This window comes from Vidua macroura, chromosome Z (assembly GCF_024509145.1).
Source record: "Vidua macroura isolate BioBank_ID:100142 chromosome Z, ASM2450914v1, whole genome shotgun sequence".
NCBI lineage: Eukaryota > Metazoa > Chordata > Aves > Passeriformes > Viduidae > Vidua > Vidua macroura.
In genome coordinates, this window is record NC_071611.1 from 63,572,347 (window position 1) to 63,590,167 (window position 17,821).

General features: G+C 39.3%; 2 protein-coding genes and 1 long non-coding RNA gene across 9 annotated transcripts in view; 2 read left to right on the top strand and 1 right to left on the bottom strand.

The window, feature by feature from the left end:
* The first annotated feature begins 104 nt into the window (after window positions 1-104).
* Window positions 105-14,766, top strand: NMRK1 (nicotinamide riboside kinase 1). 6 transcript variants are annotated; one of them, XM_054003682.1, is made up of 10 exons: window positions 105-448; window positions 2,352-2,411; window positions 2,835-2,925; window positions 3,540-3,588; window positions 4,956-5,118; window positions 5,197-5,268; window positions 6,260-6,369; window positions 7,332-7,421; window positions 8,400-8,464; window positions 9,128-9,374. In XM_054003682.1, the coding sequence occupies exons 2-9, from the start codon at window positions 2,383-2,385 to the stop codon at window positions 8,417-8,419; spliced, it is 624 nt and encodes a 207-aa protein (XP_053859657.1). In that variant the 5' UTR covers window positions 105-448; window positions 2,352-2,382; the 3' UTR covers window positions 8,420-8,464; window positions 9,128-9,374. The 6 variants fall into 6 exon arrangements, with proteins under 6 accessions (XP_053859657.1, XP_053859654.1, XP_053859656.1 ...); XM_054003679.1 differs by lacking the exons at window positions 8,400-8,464; window positions 9,128-9,374 and adding an exon at window positions 14,691-14,766; XM_054003681.1 differs by lacking the exon at window positions 8,400-8,464.
* Window positions 8,850-11,811, bottom strand: LOC128822107 (uncharacterized). Of its 2 annotated transcripts, none has more exons than XR_008441356.1 (2): window positions 11,367-11,811; window positions 8,850-9,564 (listed from the first exon to the last, which is right to left on the bottom strand). It is a non-coding gene; the product is annotated as an uncharacterized LOC128822107 (long non-coding RNA). The 2 variants fall into 2 exon arrangements; XR_008441355.1 differs by having other exon boundaries at window positions 8,850-9,569; window positions 11,367-11,804.
* CARNMT1 (carnosine N-methyltransferase 1) overlaps window positions 11,863-17,821 on the top strand; it is a 21,139-nt gene continuing 15,180 nt past the window's right edge. Inside the window, exons 1-3 of the mRNA XM_054003675.1 lie at window positions 11,863-12,273; window positions 14,691-14,886; window positions 15,852-16,015. Coding sequence (XP_053859650.1) covers window positions 11,900-12,273; window positions 14,691-14,886; window positions 15,852-16,015 — 734 coding nt within the window. The 5' untranslated portion in view covers window positions 11,863-11,899. The remainder of the gene's footprint in view (window positions 12,274-14,690; window positions 14,887-15,851; window positions 16,016-17,821) is intronic.

Consider the following 17,821-nt stretch of genomic DNA (forward strand, 5'->3'; position numbering starts at 1 on the left):
AATCAGCGCGAGCCGCGGGACGAGGCCCCGCCGCTTCCCGCTCCGCGCTCCGCCCGGCCGGAGAAGCCGCCCAGGCGGCGGGGCCGGGGCCGGGGCCGGGCGGCTGCGAAGGGGCTGCTCTCGGGAAGTCGGCTGGGGCGTCGTGCGCTTGGGACCGCCCTGGCTCGGTGGCGGGCGCGCCCCGCACAGCTCCGTGACAGGACGTAGGAGGCGGGCGCTCCGCCTGCGCGGAGCCTTGCTGGCTGAAGAATGTGCTCCTAACACCCTCACTGCGTGATTGAAGTTAAGTGCCAGCTCCGGAGGCGCTGAAGTGTTGGAACTGCAACTGGTGGAGGCGCGGCCGGGAACCTCCGCCAGCCCCGCTGTGTGGGCCCGTACCTGTGAGAGACGTTCCCGGTCCGGGTCCGGTGCGCCTTCGGGTGGCCTCGTATGTGGGAGCGTTGCCGCGGTATGCCCTTAAAAATGGGGTGACTGCAATGATGTGCTAGCGCTGTCATGGGTTTGTGCTCTATTTAAAGAGACAAATTGACCTAAGGTAGAGTAGTGTAGGATTTCTGTGTTGCAGCATTTCTGACAAATTTGCTTTTGAAATTTGTTTTACACGTTACTCAGGGGGGCACAAGAGTTGGTGTGGTTTTTTTATGACGGTATTTTTTGTCGTAGACTGGGATTAATTTGCTTGTAGACAATGACGTGAATGAAAGTCCAAAGGTGGACGCGTTTGTCTGGTTTGTTGCATAACACCCTTTGTGGGACAAAGGGTAATCCTCTGCAACACAAACTTTACTGATGACTTCTAGAAACGAGGTTTTTAATCTTATTTTTAAAGTAGTCTGAGTATCATCACTTCTTAAGAAAAAATTACCTGTCTTCCCTCTTTGCAATGGTAGCCAGTACTATAAGCATTCAATGCATCACTGAATTTGAAAATGATAATATTCCTAGAAAATTAATTTGTACGAACTTAAAAAACTCACAAATGCCAACTACTGTAGATAAGCAGCACCATTGCAAAGCTATGGCTATCATGCGGGTGATGGCTTGGACTAGTCGATATGTCTTTTGTTGGCTTTTTTGTTAACATAACCATACATTAAAAAGCATGGGAAGATCATATCACAGACATGTGAAACAGTGGAACTTCCAGTCATTGCACCAAATAGAAGATGATGATATTATTTCAGGCTCCACATGTGTCTAGAGCTTACTTTCACAGAAACAATGTGGTTTTGTTTTCATACTGATGCTCTGTAACAGTCTTTTTTCTAGTACAATACATATACTTGTTTGTTGGAGGCTGGGAGAATTTTACCTGCTTAGTCCTTTCAGGTCTTAGGTGTCATAAGTCTGACCTAGGAGGATAGAGCAGGTGAAAAGGTGTTTGCATGTGGGTAAATAGTTATAAATTGATGTGTGAAACAAACATTGTTTCCCCTGTCTTTTGCAGAACTGTTTTTCAGCTGCAGTATTTTTCCAGAATAGTTCATTATGTATTCTGCAATTCTACCTATTCCAGAAGACAGTTCAAGGGAAAGAGCTGTAATTCAAGGCAGTGATTGTGTGTCCTGGCAGCTCTGACTGCTGAAGGTGTTTTCAGGCAGTCAGAGCCGCAGAGCTGGTGGGATATGGTGTCAGCAGCAGGGATATGGTGGACAAATTAACCTTTAGAGTTTATTCTTTGATCTTTTCAGGGGAAAATAAGTGCTACCTAGTCCTTCTCAATACTAAGTCAGCTAGGATGGCTTGAACTACCCTTGTAGTAATTTTAATGCTTCCAGATTAATCTGTGGTGGGGCAGAGGAGGAGGATTTGTATGGTCTGTGCTGTTAATACCCTTAGAAAGGGAGTAGTGAATTACACAGTGAATATTACATTGCTGAGACCAGGATTATAAAAGTTTTTGAACATACTCTTTGTTACAAGTCTTCAAGAAAGTTTAAAATATCTTTTCTCTTTAGCATGACACTTGTTTCTTTCTTAATGATTTTGTTTGTTTTGCCATCACAGCTTTTGTTTACCTAGTCTTTTTTTATATTGTTAATGCTTGAGCTAGTGATTGTGCTTTTCTTTAGTAACTTGTATGATATTGTTAGAATCGAGTCTCCCAGAGTTCCTTTCAAATTATTAAAATACTGTCAAAAATAAATTGGAATTTAAGATGACGCATATATATTGCAGGTTTTTTGTTAGCACTAGAACAAGCAGCTGAGATGCTGACTGTACCTTTGCAAAAAGAAAAATGATGGACAACAGAGAGAAAACAAATTAACTGTAAAATTGGTATTTCTTAATACCATAGTTGGCTTCTTGTTCCTGAATTAAGATTTTTCACTGGCTATTGTTTTTGACAGTAAAAAGGAAGAACTGAGGAAAAAACAAACTATGAAAGTATTGGTTATTGGCCTTGGGGGGTAAGTTATACAAAATTAAATTTCCTCTATAGCTTAAGACTAATCTTCTTCTCAGAATGATGTGATGTAATTTCTATTTCTGAATACTTAATTTTTTTTTTAACTGGATTACAAATGCAACATATAATTGTATAGTTTTATAGCATGTAACTCTTAAGAAATTGTTCTGTGTCAGTTGGAGACCTCAGGTATGGGTGTCTGTAGCATCTTTCTTGGCACTGCTTGATTTACTGTACTGATTATTGAAAACTGTTGGAACATGCCAGAAAATTTCTAGAGGTAGAGAGTATTTAATGTGACTAAAATTTGGGGGAAGTTGTATTGTTTATTTGCATATAAGTATATAGAAATGTATGTGTGAGCTTGTACATATGTTTAAAAGTTTAGTTTTTGCCTTGAACTTTTTACAATGTTTTTTAACAGTGTAACAAATGGAGGGAAAACAACGCTAGCAGAAAAACTTAAGAATATGCTTCCCAACTGTGATATAATCTCTCAAGATGACTTCTTTAAGGTAACAGTTTTAATGGAAAAACCTGATAGGTGAAAGTAGGCTTGAGTAGATTTCAATTCTTTTTGCAGTTCTCCTATTGGTGAACTTTTAAAATTTGTGCTGCTTAAAGTAATGTTAATTTCACAAGAATCATAAAACAAGCACTGGGGTAACTGAAATTTAAATGGCCAAACTACTGAATATACTCAGCCAAAAGAAATTTCCTGTCTTCTTTGCCACTCTTTTAAAATAAGGCATGGATGTATCATGGATGCATTTTTCAAGGCCCTTTGTGCTAATGAGTTTAATTGTACTATCTTAAGCCCACACCCATACAACAATAAGTAGTTCTTTGTCTCCCAAGTCAAAACAGAAAAACAGCTTGTATTTTGAAACACATTTTTCTCAAGTAAAGCTCTAATGAATTTAAGTAATATGATTTGAAGTGTTTGTTGTTCTAGATTAAATAAATTTTTTGTAGTCTATTTTAACAGTTGTTTACATCAGTTTAATGTTGAAGATAAATTCAACTAATTGGATACAAAAGTGTATCCTTATGTTTATAACCAGGGTATGTATCTCTCAGCATGGTCATAAAAGTAACCTTGAAAAAATTAAATTTTTTTCCCCTTCAGCCAGAGTCTGAAGTAGAAACAGATGAACGTGGATTTAAGCTATATGATGGTCAGTAACTTTGATGAACTGCTTTTGAACATTGTACTGAAATTGTTGTGCTGAGCTCCAACACTTCTTCCACCCCATCCCCTCGCTCTCTTCCCTTTCAAGCAAGGCAGTAAACAAATGGTTGTTTCAGAGCAATCCTCTTCTTAATTTCATTCAGCTCACTGAGATACCTAAGAAAACCTGCTTGACAAGTAAATAGCTCAAGCTAGTGCTTGACCTTTCCTTTTCTCTTTTGAATATTTTCCCCTATTTCTTCTCTTGTGTCTGGTTTAGTAGCAAATGGTACTGTTCACTTAGAAGTCTTGGCTTGCAGTACTGGCATAAGCTTAATCTCATCACTTGGTAATGGCCATTTTTTTTCTGCTTTCTCTGGTGCGCTCGTGGGACATCGCTATTAGGTTTTCCAAGTCAGTCAAAACTTCGGATTAACCTTTATTTAATGCTAGGTCTCACATAAAGAACATATATTTTTAAGTTCATGATTAATGCTGGCTCAATATATTCCTAGAGACATCAAGATCCAGATCCACTTTAGGCCAGTGTTTTGTGTCAGGTCATATCTACTCGTAAACAGTTGCTTGGTTAATAGCTAATCTCTGTTGATACTTCGTGATCACAAAATGTATTGCTGAGAGTATTGGTCAGACCCTTCAGTTGTACTTGAAAACTGGTCATTATCAGCTATGCAATCTTTGTAAATGGAATGTGAAAGTAGAGGGATAAAATGGACATTCTTATTCAAATATCCAGGATTAATGCTGCTCTTAAAAGCTCTTTAAAAATGTGTTTGCTGTTATGGTATCCAAAAGTTACCTCATTTCTACCTTTTAATACTTCCTCAATATATTCTTGTGTGTCTACAGACAAAAACAGGTGTTACATTGTGCTATTTTGCTTTGTACACCATGGTCCTTTAACTCTCTCTATGCCCACCTGATGAACTTTATTAAAACCCAAAGCAAAAAATGTTGAGCGTCTACTTCTCCCTCTGACAATTGACAAAATGGTGGAGGTCTCAGGGTTAGTAAATTTTTACAAGTTTTGTGAAGGCGGTGAGCAGTCCTTGAAGCTTCTGTCATGAAGTCAAAAGCTGTGAATTCAGTTCAGACAATATTAGATGCCATAAGTTCAGAGAGACTACATCCAATAGAAATACTCCAGTCCTGGTACAAGCTTTGGTTTCAGGAAATCATCAATAGCAAACACAGAACTACCGATAAAATCTTCGGGGTAATCCTGTTCCCCTTTGTTTAAATTTGTATGTAGATTATTTGATTCTTACTGATTAATGTAGGGATACTTAAGGGTTCTTTTTTTTCTTTTTTATTCTTTGTTTTTAAGGGATGTTTAACTTTGTTTTCATCTAGTACTTGATGCCCTCTATATGGATGAAATGGTGACAAGCATTCGCAATTGGATGAAAAGCCCAGCAAGCTCAGGTGTTGTGACAGAAGAGCCAGAGAATACATGTGACAATCTGAAAAATGTTTATATTTTGATTGTTGAAGGCTTTCTCCTTTACAATTATGAGTAAGCAGTAATATGTAACCTGGTAAATAAAAAGCTACCCTAAAATGGAAGAGGGAACTAAATATGTTATTATCTTAGGCCACTTAATGAACTATGGAATAGAAGATATTTTTTGACCCTTCCTTATGAAGAGTGCAAAAGGAGAAGGAGGTAAGATTATTGACATCTTGTTTAAAAAGAGTCACTGCACCCCCTGAATTGATCCTTTTGTACTAGCTTTTCTTTAGTGCTTGTAAAATGTAAACTATTAAGATCATCTATCCTCTGCTTGTTAGTTTGAGGTGTGTTTGGTTTGGTTTTTATTTTAGAGCACATGGTTATTAAATTATGAAGTGCTTTACAAACGCTAAAAAGAGAATTTATTGTCCTGATAAATGATTTCATTACTGATTGCATATTTGAGTAAAACTACGTTGAAAATGAGAAATGGCTAAAAAAATACCAAGCACTCTTATTCTTGCTTAAATACAGTTCATTGATGATTATTCTTTGAGTAACGATGTTCACATGTGGGTTAAGTGTATGGTTTTGTTTAGACTGTCCATTAATTTTACCGTGGATCTAAACTAGATTATTGAGCTAGTGTCTGACTTGCGTCTAAATTTGGAGCAATACTGTGTGCTTGGAATAATATCTGCACTTTGTGCAGATTCTGCACAAAGTCAGAATCTGCTGGCTGAGTGAAGACATCTTTTGTTCAACTGGCTGTGGGTGATACCATTTCATTTTCTTGGTTTCTCACTAGACTCACTTAAGACTTTAGTGTCCAGAATGGAAGAGTCTAGACTAAACAACTAGTCATTTAAAGCTTGAGAAATCTGTATACCTATTAAATAGACAAAAACTAGCTTATTTTGGAAGTAGTGTCAATACAGTTTATCTGTAATACCTTTTACAAAATTAAAACCCCCAAACTTTTACCTTATCTTAAATGTGGTTTGATTGGCAGAAATAGGTAAGATAGCAAAAGACAGCAGAAGTTCATGTCACAGATTGAATTAAAACAAAGGAGCCTTCTTGGCTCCAACAAAAATATAGCCAGCCTTTCTTATTTTATTTTTGATAAAAGCTGTTATTTAACCAGCTGACACTAGGGGAAAATATAAAACTTATATGGGAACGCATATGTATTTTTCTGTAGCACCAGAGTCTATCAGCCAGCAGATACACCAGGGTACTTCGATGGACACGTGTGGCCTATGTATTTGAAATATAAAAATGAATTGGAAGAGAATGCAAGTATGCAAGTCGGTATGGTATCCTTAATTTTAAACTTATAAAATGCTTAAGTGTGGCACTTGCGCAGTTTTTGTTGAATTGTGGGATTTTTTTTTTTTAAAGGGACAAAATTTTCTTCAAATGTTTGTGTGGCACTTAGTAGGTTTTGATGTTTCTATTAGTTTATATTTCAAGCCTATAGAGATTTTGGTTTTGTTATTTAATAATGAAAATTAGGAAGTTTTAATAGAAAATGTTCTGATCACTAATTAAGTCCTCTTAACAGGATAACACACTTATGTCTAAATAGGAAGCTTCTGAGACAGTAGCTGATGTACTGGCAGAGTTCTTCAGAACAAAACTGAAATCCTGATGAAGTCTTGTAATAAGCTGAAGATACTTTCTAGGTGCTGACTGTCCACACTACAGTCACCAGTTTTGCATGGCAAAGCTGGGGCAGCTGTTGGGGCAGTGCCACAAGTTTGTGTGATGCTCACACTAACACAGCTCTTGGACTACCTGCTTCTGGAGTGAGGCCAGAGGGAAGGGGAGGGAAGTTGGGTGGCCTCTTCATTATTAGCACACTGCTTCTTGCTGTGCAGTAAGAATAAGAACTGCAGTGCTCCTCCATAACTTGCTCAAAGGCTGAAACTGAGGAACCTGCAATTATCTACTGCACAGAAACCTTTTTGCCAAATTATTCCATTGCTTCACTGTCCTCACATAATTACCATTATGCTTATGGAGACTTTTGTACCACAAAAAATTGTAAATGAATTATTAACTAGAATTATTTTCCATTATGTTGGTTTTTTTTTTTTTTTTTAACATGTAAAACAAGTTTGGGGAAGAGGAAAATGGGAGGTGCTGTTCTTGTTTTTGTTTTTTTTTTTCCTTCTCTTCTGCTGGCATCTATAGGAATACTGAAAACTTTGCCAATTGCCATTACAGATAGCTGGCATAGAACTCATGAACACATCTTTTTTCTTCCTCAGATTATTTGGATGGAACAAAATCCCAAGAAGAGCTTTTATCCTATGTGTATAGTGATATAATACAGGAATTAAACAAGCTGAGGGAAGAAAGTAAGTAACGTTACTGGAAATTGAATCTATATATCCTATTCCGTGTTAAAAAGAAGCTTAATACTTTTATTCGAAAGTACTACAAGAATGATAGAGATCTATATTTCTTTAAGTTCTACAATCCCATGTTTGCTCATTACTCTGAGTCTATTTCAATTAAAACTGTGAGTTCCTTGAAATGAGATGTTCTAAGATCCACATAGTTGAATCCACTATAACTTAATGATAAAACAATAATAAAAAACGTGGAAGAGAATGAATATGGGATAAAATATCAATGAAAACAAATGTGTTAGGGGAATTATATTATCACTAATATACAGTGATGTCACTTGCAAAGACTACAGGATAGATATGTACTTCGTATTTATTTTAGATCAGCAGGTCACAGCATGACAATATAGAAAGCCTGGGTTCCATTTGATATGACTTAAAAACACCAAGACTGTCATACATGGCAAGCCAACCAACAGAGCAAATGTTCTGTGTATGATCATAATGCTACTTCATATAACACAAGAGCTTTTGTAAGTAATTGTTAACTCTCTCTTGGATATGAAGACAGAGACTCCGTTTAGGAGTATGAACAGTGCATTCTTTAAATTTCCCTTAATCAATCCTGCTTTGGCTGATTGAACGTGTACATTTTAAAGAACATGAAGATTTTTGTGTACAAAATGAAACCATAAAGATGTGCTTCTGTTGGATTAATAAGCATATCTGAACATGGATGATTGCAATTTGAAATGATCATACAGGAATGACAGTGATTGCCTTGAATATTCTTAGGAGCCTTGAATATTCTTATTATCACTGACAAACATGCTCAGAGAAACTAGTTGTGTAAGTTATGTAAATTTATGTAAGTTGATATGCTGCTTATTCAGTAACTGAATACAGCACAGCTAACTTATTTAGACTTGTTAAATACCTCTCTGGTGTTTGCACTGTAATTTTTGTGTTGTGTATTGTTTACAGCAGTTGGGAATAGATGTTAAGAAAATGAAAACAAACCTGAAGAGAACTCAGATTGTTGGAAAAAGGTGGGGAAATAAGATGTAGAGAATGGAGATGCATCATTGACAAGATATAGTACATATATTTTGCAGAGATTGACTGGGATGGCACAGACAACTAGATAATAAATCCATGCTTCAGGGAGGAAGAAGGAAGAAATAATTGTTATTAACATTCATAACTCACATTGAAAGTGAAATGAAACTGAAATATTGTGAGTGAAATGTTCAGAAAGCAGGAATGCCAGACAAATGTGAAAGCTTTGTTAAAGAATGTGTGTATATAGATTTACACAAACTAGGAAATTGGATCATATTTTGTTCCTGAATAAATAATGTCTTAACTCTTATATTTTCTAGACAATAGGGTACATTTTTATGAGCCAGAATAAAAAAAAAAACTACAGACATGGAAAGGAAAGGATGGATTTTATTATTTGATATGTGACAGCTGAACTGGTCAGTGATTGAAATGTAGTACTTTATTGTAAAAGTCCTAAACCTATGTATAAGAAAAAGATGTTATCACAGATGACAGCTGTGTTTAGCTGTGTTTAAAACAAAGTGCTTCCAAATATAATTCTGTACTATTATTTTGCACTAAAAATTCTTCGTCTTGCATTTGCTCATATGCTGTGATGGACTGTCTGACTTTCTACTGTATTTTTGTTTTTATTTCCCTTTGAAAAGGGTACAATTGCAAGAGATAAACTAATGCATGGAATGGCTGTGGTGGGCTGTCCTTGGACCAAAACTGCTCTATTATTTGCCCCTCCTCAACAGGAGAGGGGAAAAAATGTAATGGATTTGCATCTTGACTCGTGCATCAAGATAAGGACAGGAAGATCACTCAGCAGTTACTCACATGCAGTCAAAACAGATGTGGTTTTGGGAAATTATTTGAATCTACTGCCAATAAAATCAGAAATAATGAGAATTAAGAACAAATCATAAAACACCTTCCCCCCACACCTCCCTTCTTCCTGTGCTTGACTTCCTGCACAAATTCTCTACCTCCTGTCTCCCAGCAGCACAGGTGGATGGAGATTGTGTTGCTCCTTCCTCTTCACAGTCCTCTGCTGCTCGAGAGTGAGGTCCCTCCCACAGGGACAGTCTTCCACTTCCACCTGCTCTGTGTGCTTTTTCAGAAGAGGGAAGGAATGAACAATGGTATCACCTGACTTTATTCTCAAGTAGTGCAACACTGGTGCTGAGGCAAGAAGCTCAGTTTTGTCAGATGCTCCTATAGGGAAAAATTATAGATGAGCTCCAATACAGAGCTATGCATTTGTGATGCAAACAAAACAGGTGGTCTTACTTGGCTCCTGTGTAAGACCAGTGGACCCATGTTTTCAGAGCTGGGCAGTTCTGGTTTCTACATTTGGAGGGAGTCCATAGTGGAGTTAAAAGAAGAGCAACTAAATTTCAATATCTTGAAAGCTATGAGTCAAATGGATGTAGAACTAGTATTCACCAAATCTTACAAATACTAGTCAAATACTAGTCACCACTTCCTCATTTGAAACAGATTGACCAATTTATATTAAGGTGATATTTCACACTGGTAGAGGTGATAATTTATGCAGCAGACTCTGACCTTCTAAGATATAATGCCAAAGGTGGCAGACAGTACCAGCAAGTTCAAAAGGGATCCAGAAAATTCATTGACAGTTCACCCATAAGAAGTAGTAAAAGAAGCAAGCAGTGCTATAGCATGGATGTAGAAACTGATCAGGCTCACTTGCTGTCCTTAAATTGTGCGCTCTTGCCAGTTGCTGCAGCAACTCCACTTCTGAGTCTGTTTGGTAGATAAAGTATTTTATGTGCCATTTATAAAAACTTACAGAGTTGGCCTGTTACTTGGCATGTTGGCAGAACGCTTTTGGTTTGAAGGTGGTACAGCCCTTGACAGAAAAAATATTTTTTTATCTAGTTTGCTCTTGGTGAATGCCTTTGCATTGCCAGGGCTATGATAGCTGTGAAGTGGTTGGGGAGAGCTGCATGACAGAAGCCTGTGGTTCTTTAGTGAAGAAATAGATAACTTTCTGGAAGTGGTGTCATCTGCTGGCAGCAATTTCAGGCTGTCACAAGTGAGAGAAAGCTTTGCTCTGTGTCGCGCATGTATTCAGAAATGTGGAGCGATAGAGGTGGTGGTGTTGTTCAATAAAAGGCTAATGGCTTTTTATAAGGATAGAAATACAAGTATATTATTCGTTTGATATTTAGAAGGTGATTTTCTGATGTTAAAATAATATGACGAGTCATAAACACTAATGTAGAAACAAACTTTTCATCTCTCAGAGCTTATGATTCCTACTCTAACCTTCAAAGTCTAAAAGCTGAATTTCTGTTTAGACTCATTGATTCAGATGTTGGTTTTGTCACACACAAGGTGTTTCCTAATTTACATACCCACTTGGGAACAATGACTCTTCTGTCCATCAAACTGGGTATGTCTTTGGTTTCTCTCTGGCACTGCCACTGAACACAGTGTCCAGTGTCCATTCACTGCCTGGTCAGTTACTTTAGCTACAAGAGAGCAGGAGCAGTGCAAGAGTAAAGTGAAAGTGTTTATTTCAGGAAGCTGATGCTCCTATTTCCACAGAGAGGAAGTCAGTGTGCCAAAACCCTTTCCTATTCCTGCTGCTTTACTTGGATTACTAAATGACTGCCCTATCTTTTGACACATAGGAGGTATGGTAGGGCTCTTTAGGTTTTAAGACTGAGGGGATGGGCCCTTACAAATGAGTCAGTCTTGTATCAGCCACCTCTTCTCAAAGCACGGTGCAAAGGTGTGTGGTGTGACTTGCTGCATGACATGGTGTCTGCACCTGGTCAAAGCAAGTTCTGTTAGGTGGAGGAGGATGTGCCCATCATCCAGGCCAATGTATGTTGTTGGGGGGGGGAAATCTAGTATTTAGTTACTCACGTATGGTTAGACACTTTGCTTTTCCCTCCCCACAGTTGGTCCTTGCCCGTCTTCCCCAGGAAACATCATCCGTCTTCAGTCTGGTGCAGAGTGTGAAGTAGTGCCTCTTGTCAGCACAGTGACCTCGTTGCCCCGGCTGCCTGCCAGCCGGGCTGGGTGTGTACCTGAGCCGGGAGCCGGCAGCCGGGCGGAGAGGCGGGGTTTGAGTACTGAGCCGGTACTTCCTGTGCCTGGGCACCCCCGAGAAGCCCGGCAGCTGGGCATCCTCCCCGGTACGCCTGAGGTGCGTCAGCGCCGCTTCACACACCGGGGCCGGACACCGCGCCACAGCCAGCGTCGCCTGCGATGCCAACCGGCTGGGGAGCGCGCAGCGCTCTGCCAGCGAGCCGCCCCCGCTCCCGGTCACACCGGCTCGGGAGCGCCGCGCCCCCACCTACCGGATGGGATGCGCATGCGCGTAGCCAGCGCCGCCCTCCTCTCGCGATACCCTTTGTGTGGGGTTGACGGCGCGCGGCGGAAGGGCGGCGGTGCGCATGCGCGCCGGCCGTGCCCGCGGGCGCAGGAGGGCGCGGGGGATGTCGGCCACGTGCGCCGTGTCCCAGGAAGTGCCGCTGCCGAGGCCGCGTCCCCAGGGCGAGAGGGAGCCGCCCGCCAAGGTGATGCGCAGGGGGCTGCGGCGAGGCCGCGAGGAGGAGCGGGAGCAACTGCCGTGGCCGGGAGAGAGCGGGAGCAGCATGGGCGCGGAGGCTGAGGCGGAGCGGGCGACACCGCTGAGCGACGAGGGGCGGAGGCGGCAGCCTCTGGAGCCGAGGGCGCCGACGACGGCGTCGGCCAGGGCGGTGGAGGAGGAGGAACGTCTGGAGCGGGAGCATTTTCGGAGGATCATCAACGCTTTCCGATACTACGGGTAATTGAGGCCCGCCCTCCGGGCGTCGGGCCCTGCCGGGGTCCCTCCTCTCGCCGAGCGGCCGCCGCAGGGTTCGCGGCGGCCCCGGGAGCAGGGCGCTCGCTCTTGGTGCGCGTCGTGCGGCTGCCTCCCGCTCTGCACTCCGTGCGCAGCACCGTGCTGGCGGCGCGGTGCGCAGCCCCAGTCGGCAGAGGGCTTCTGCACGGCTTTCCTTTCGGTTTACGCGCAAAGTCGCCTTGATATCTGTCAATTCGAAAACATCAAACCTGAAAAGAGTACCTTGAGGTCTCTTAGGAGATAAAATGCTCTGAGACGCTGTACAGCCCACAAAACAATAGTATTTCTTGCCGGCAAAGAAATGCAAAATGGAGTTTCGATTATGGGTGGAAATTCTTGAAAGGCGTTTTACTTTGCAGAAGAGATAAGACCTATTGCTAGGGATTATTGCTAGGGATTATGCCGGTTTTGATAACATCTGTTTAGTCAGAAGGAGGTTTGCTGGCCCCATAGAAATGAGCCAGCGGTGATGGGGAATACCTAGTTTTAGGACTGAATCCGTTTAGTAGACGAGGAAGCAAGTTACTCGCATTGCAAGGTAGTTGAGCCTGGCTGGAAAAGTCCAGCCAGGGAAAGTGTTTTGGTAAACCGTTTCCTGTTTCTGGGTTTGGGAAGCAGATTTGTACTTCAGCTAACAAAGCCCCATCATGTGGCTCATTACTATGTGCTGGACCCTCTTTTGTCAATGTAGGACAGGCATTATATGTACATCGTAGTGAGGTTCTTGGGAGGGGTGAGTGATACTTACATAATTTCTTCTATTTGAGATTTGTCCATGTAAGTTTCATTTGTCTTCCAGGACAAGTGTTTGAGCCAGAGGTTGGTCTGAATAATGTCTCTTCCAGAGTGAATTCTCAAATTCAATTTAGACATATCGAAAGACCTAGTTAGTTAAAAGTATCTAATACTGATTGCTACTAATTAATTCCGACCTGTAATTTATTTATATTAGTGGTATAATTGCACCCTCAGGCCTTAGAATCTGGGAGTATCTTTCTCAGCCTTCTGCTGAACCGTGGCTTTGGGTTGCTTTTGAATGCTTGCTTCAGTAAAAACATAAAAGGATGTGATTTGGATTTCCAGTATAGAAATTCAATGAAATTATCTCCGTCTCAAAGAAATAATTCTAAATTTAGGTGAAATTACATATATTGGTACTTAATAAATGGATATTTCCAGTTAACTTGGAAACATCTGTTTGAATAAGATCTTTCAGATCTTGTTCTTGTCTTCTAGACATAAAAATTTTCTGTTTTCTGTTAGTTGTTCTGCTAGATGGTTGTAATTTAGGATAAAAGGGTGGAGAATAAGGTTCAAAGGTTTTTTTGCTGATAAAATTTCAGGAAGATATTTTTGAGCTAAGCTCATGTGCTTTATGTAGAGCATCAGTTTATTTTTTTTTTCCTCTTGTTTTTTTTTTTCTGTTTCTTGTCCTTTAATGTAATTTTAAGCCAGTATTGCTATTGCAGTGAACAAGCTCTTCTCAGTAACACGTGAAAGAGATATTACCTGGTCAAATTTCTAGAATGAGGTTGTAACTAAAATGCCAGCAATTGCAGCTGTCTCTCATAATGGCTAGTTTTTTCAGCTTTGTGCTGCTGTATGCTGACACAAGATTTGGGAAACTTCAGTATGACTAGACCAGCTAAAGTCATTTGGTGTTCAGAAGGGTCAGTATCACTTATTGGATTATCTCTCTAGAGTTGTCATAACAGTGATTTGCTACTATAGTTCTGTCAGTTTAGACAGAAATCAAATCTAGCAAATTATCGGAAGAGTCATCATTTTTATGAAACTTTTATCCTGGGGAAGTGGAAAATTATTGCATCAGTCACTTGATCATGTTCACAGTACTTATGAGGAATATGCTGTTAAAAGAAGGTAGCTTAGTATCTTAGTGGGGCTTCCAGAACTCTGGTATGGTCCAACTGAGACTTTTACAGTTCTCCTGAAAGCAGTGGATATTGAGGATCCCAATCCCCACTCCACATCTTGTTGTTTCTGTAACCGAAGCTTACCACTGTATTCAAATTAATTCAATTTAAATTGGATTTGTGAAACAAACTTGGAAGATGGTTGGTTGTTAAATTTTATAGATTCGAGTGTTAAGGTATTGATCACCTGCTCTGGAAAAGAGTGGCTGAGGATGAAACAGTGAGGAGGAAAGTATAGTCCTCTGAAACTTGAATGTGTTTAAATAAAGTGGTTTGATAGAACTAGAGCTTAAAAGAATTTTTGCCTAAAAATTCTAGAAAACTTTCACTTTCTGTGTTATAAAAACGAATAATTGTAATAGCTTAGAGTGAACTATTTGCATGTGTGTATATTGCTTCTAAATATTTAAAACTTTTGCTTTTTAGAACGAATATGCATGAACGAGTGAACAGAACAGAGAGGCAGTTTAAGTCTCTCCCAGCTAACCAGCAGAGTCTTCTTCCTCAATTTCTTCCTCACCTTGACAAGATTCGGAAGTGCATTGATCATAATCAAGAAGTACTACAAACCATTGTGAATGACTGTGTTCATATGTTTGAAAATAAGGAATACGGAGAAGATGTATGTTAAAATGGACTTTTTTCTTGCTCCAGAATTAAATTCTATATGCCTTGGGATTTTGTACATTTGTTTTTAATACATCAAACCTCCAACTTTCTTTTCTTTCGCCTTCCTTGTTTTAGTGTTTTTTGTTTGCTCACAGTTTTCTCTCTCTTATATTCCACATTTTGCAGAGCTGATGCTTAATGTAACTGTTTGTTGTTAGGTCTGTTAGTTACTCTTAAGAAAATTAACTGTGAATCTGGCAAATCATTGTAAAAAACTAGCTGTGAATCTGGCAAATCATTGTTTTCACTGCAGAGTTCTAGCTTTACCCTGGTTACATTATAAAGTTATTTTTTTCTGTTAACTATATAGAATATAAGTGATATTGTCTGTCTTCATATAGGTTCATATATGTTGCAACATTATAAATTGTTTGCAATTCTAGATTGCAAGTATTTTTATGTTGTTATTTGTAAACACTTTTTTACTACTTGACCTACTTTCTATCAAAAAAAATGACACCAAGACTTAAAGGACTGACAGAGATGGAAACTGAAGTCCTCCCTGGATACAGGCAAGATACAGTAAGGGGCAGCTCTAATGTAAGCTTCTCAGTTTTGCCTTACCAGTATCCAAAGGGATCCTTTTTTTCAGGGTATGCAGATATATATTATCACTGGCTAAGCCCTGATCCATTCCTAAGTAGGGACTACCATTTGTGCTTTGCTGTGTATTGTTTGTTTGATATGGAAACTGGACTTTTGAATGCCAAAGAGAGGCCAGCAAACTCAGTTTGTGTAGGATGTTAAGGTGGATTCAAGCTTAGGTCTCAGGAGTGACAAAGCTGATAATCCCAGCAGTTCTTGCAGCATGGCGTTTTTTCTCTTCATAATTTGCTTTCTTCCCCCCCCTCCCCCTCTCCAGTACTCCAGATATTTGGTATGTTTTCCACTAATTTTTTTTTCCTCTCCTTTATTCAGGGAAGTGGGAAGATTACACCAGCTTCAACATTTGACATGGATAAATTAAAGTCCACATTGAAACAATTTGTGAGAGACTGGAGTGAAGAGGGAAAGTCTGAGAGGGATTCCTGCTACCAGCCAATTATTAGTGAAATTATAAAGAACTTTCCAAAAGAAAAATGGTAATAGTGTCTTAAAGCTTTTATTTATTTGGACTTACATTGTTGTACAAATCTAAAACAGAATTTATGGAGTAATGAAAAGCTTTGTTTCAAAAGTAGAATATTTTTTATGAATTTAGTGGAATTTATTTTTTAATCAAGAAATTTTTTATTTCTAATACAAGATGCTGGAAAAGAGTAAAATCATAAACTTCACAAAGTAATACCAGGTAAACCTGTAATAATTTTTGTTGTTATTTTGCAGCTGGGTGTAACAATATATATAAATCTTAAAAGTAAGAGACTTCAGCAAGTTAACTCAGTTGTGCTTAGTGAGGTAAAGTTTGCAGGTTAGCAGATTCTCGGAGTGTATCTGCTGCAGTTGAAAGGAAGGACTCTGACAGCAGGAACTAAGGCTTTTACTCTTCATTATGGAAAGAAGGAAGAAGACTTAACCTCTAGTGCAGTTGCACTTAATTGCAAGAATTAACTCTGACAATAGTAAATTCTAACCTTGGTTTCAGACAGCTGTTCTAAGAAAATTCTTAAAGCTTTGTTGCACATGTGAGGGCTATTTTGTAAGTATTGGCTTGTTAACAGTGCCAAAATAGTCATAGATGCAGGGGTTCTAGTTAATTTAGGTAGAAGGATACTAGTAAAGTCTCAGAAGATTATAGTCCTGTAAGAAGTCCATGTTTATTGGTACTGTCAATCAATCCAGTCATCTTAAAGTACATTTTAGTTTAAACTGTTTTTTACAGTTTAAAAACTGGGAAAATGTGAGAATTTTTAATCATAAAGTTAACAGGTAGGTTTGATATAGCAGGTTATTATTGTGGTGTTTTTTCTCTCTCAGCAGCTGTTAATAATGCTCGTGTGAATTTAAAAAGTCTCTTCCACTAGCCATTGTTTAGTTTCGGTAGTAAAGACTGTTTGTGGTGGGAGAATACGGAGTGTAGATGGTTTCTGTTTTGCCTTGAACTGACTTACCTAAAGATACATACACCTTTAAAAATGTTTTATCTGCAAGTGAATTTTCTGCAATTTTTCTAGTGCTAATGGTGCCTCACAAAAGATAAAAAATGAATTAAATACTGCAGGTGTACCTCTGATGTGTAGATCTGTAGGAAAACTCTTGGTTAGTTTTGCAAGAAGTCATTCTAATCTCCAAAGTAGCAATTCAGCTTTTGTCTGCTAGCTGTTTATGGATTTTGGTTATAGGAGAAGTAGCTTACGTCAAATCTTAAGAGATTCATGACTGAGGCTGGAAAATCTTGACTTACATTTGTCATTAATGAACTCTATTTCAAAACCTTCAATTGATATTAGGAAGTAACATGTGGTAACAGATAGGGTGAATCTAAAGTTGACAGCTTTGTGCTTCTTTATAGGGAATTCTAGTGGTTGTTGTCAGACAAAACTGATGTGGCAGAGCATTGCTCCCTTTTGTGGTAGCTCTGAAATACTATCTGAGTTTTATTTTGTCTCTGCTGAAATCTCAATACATTGCTGTATGGATCAAACATCTCTACTACAAGATTGAGTTAATCAAACAGCATTTTTTAAATTTCTAAGATGTATATTACTTAAGTTATCATTGTGGACCTGTTGTAGCACTTAGGTAAAACCTTTTCTCTGTTCACATATTGTTAGCTACTGCTGTCAGCTCACTCATTTTTCCTGGTGACGGAAGGCTCTTCTGGTTAGGTGTACTTTCCTTTTTGAGGTAAGAAGCAGAGTCATGTACTATGAAGCTTAACTGGCAGTGCCATTTCACCCTTGTGCAAGAAATAACTTCCCTGGTAGGGTTGGCTAGCTGGTAAATCT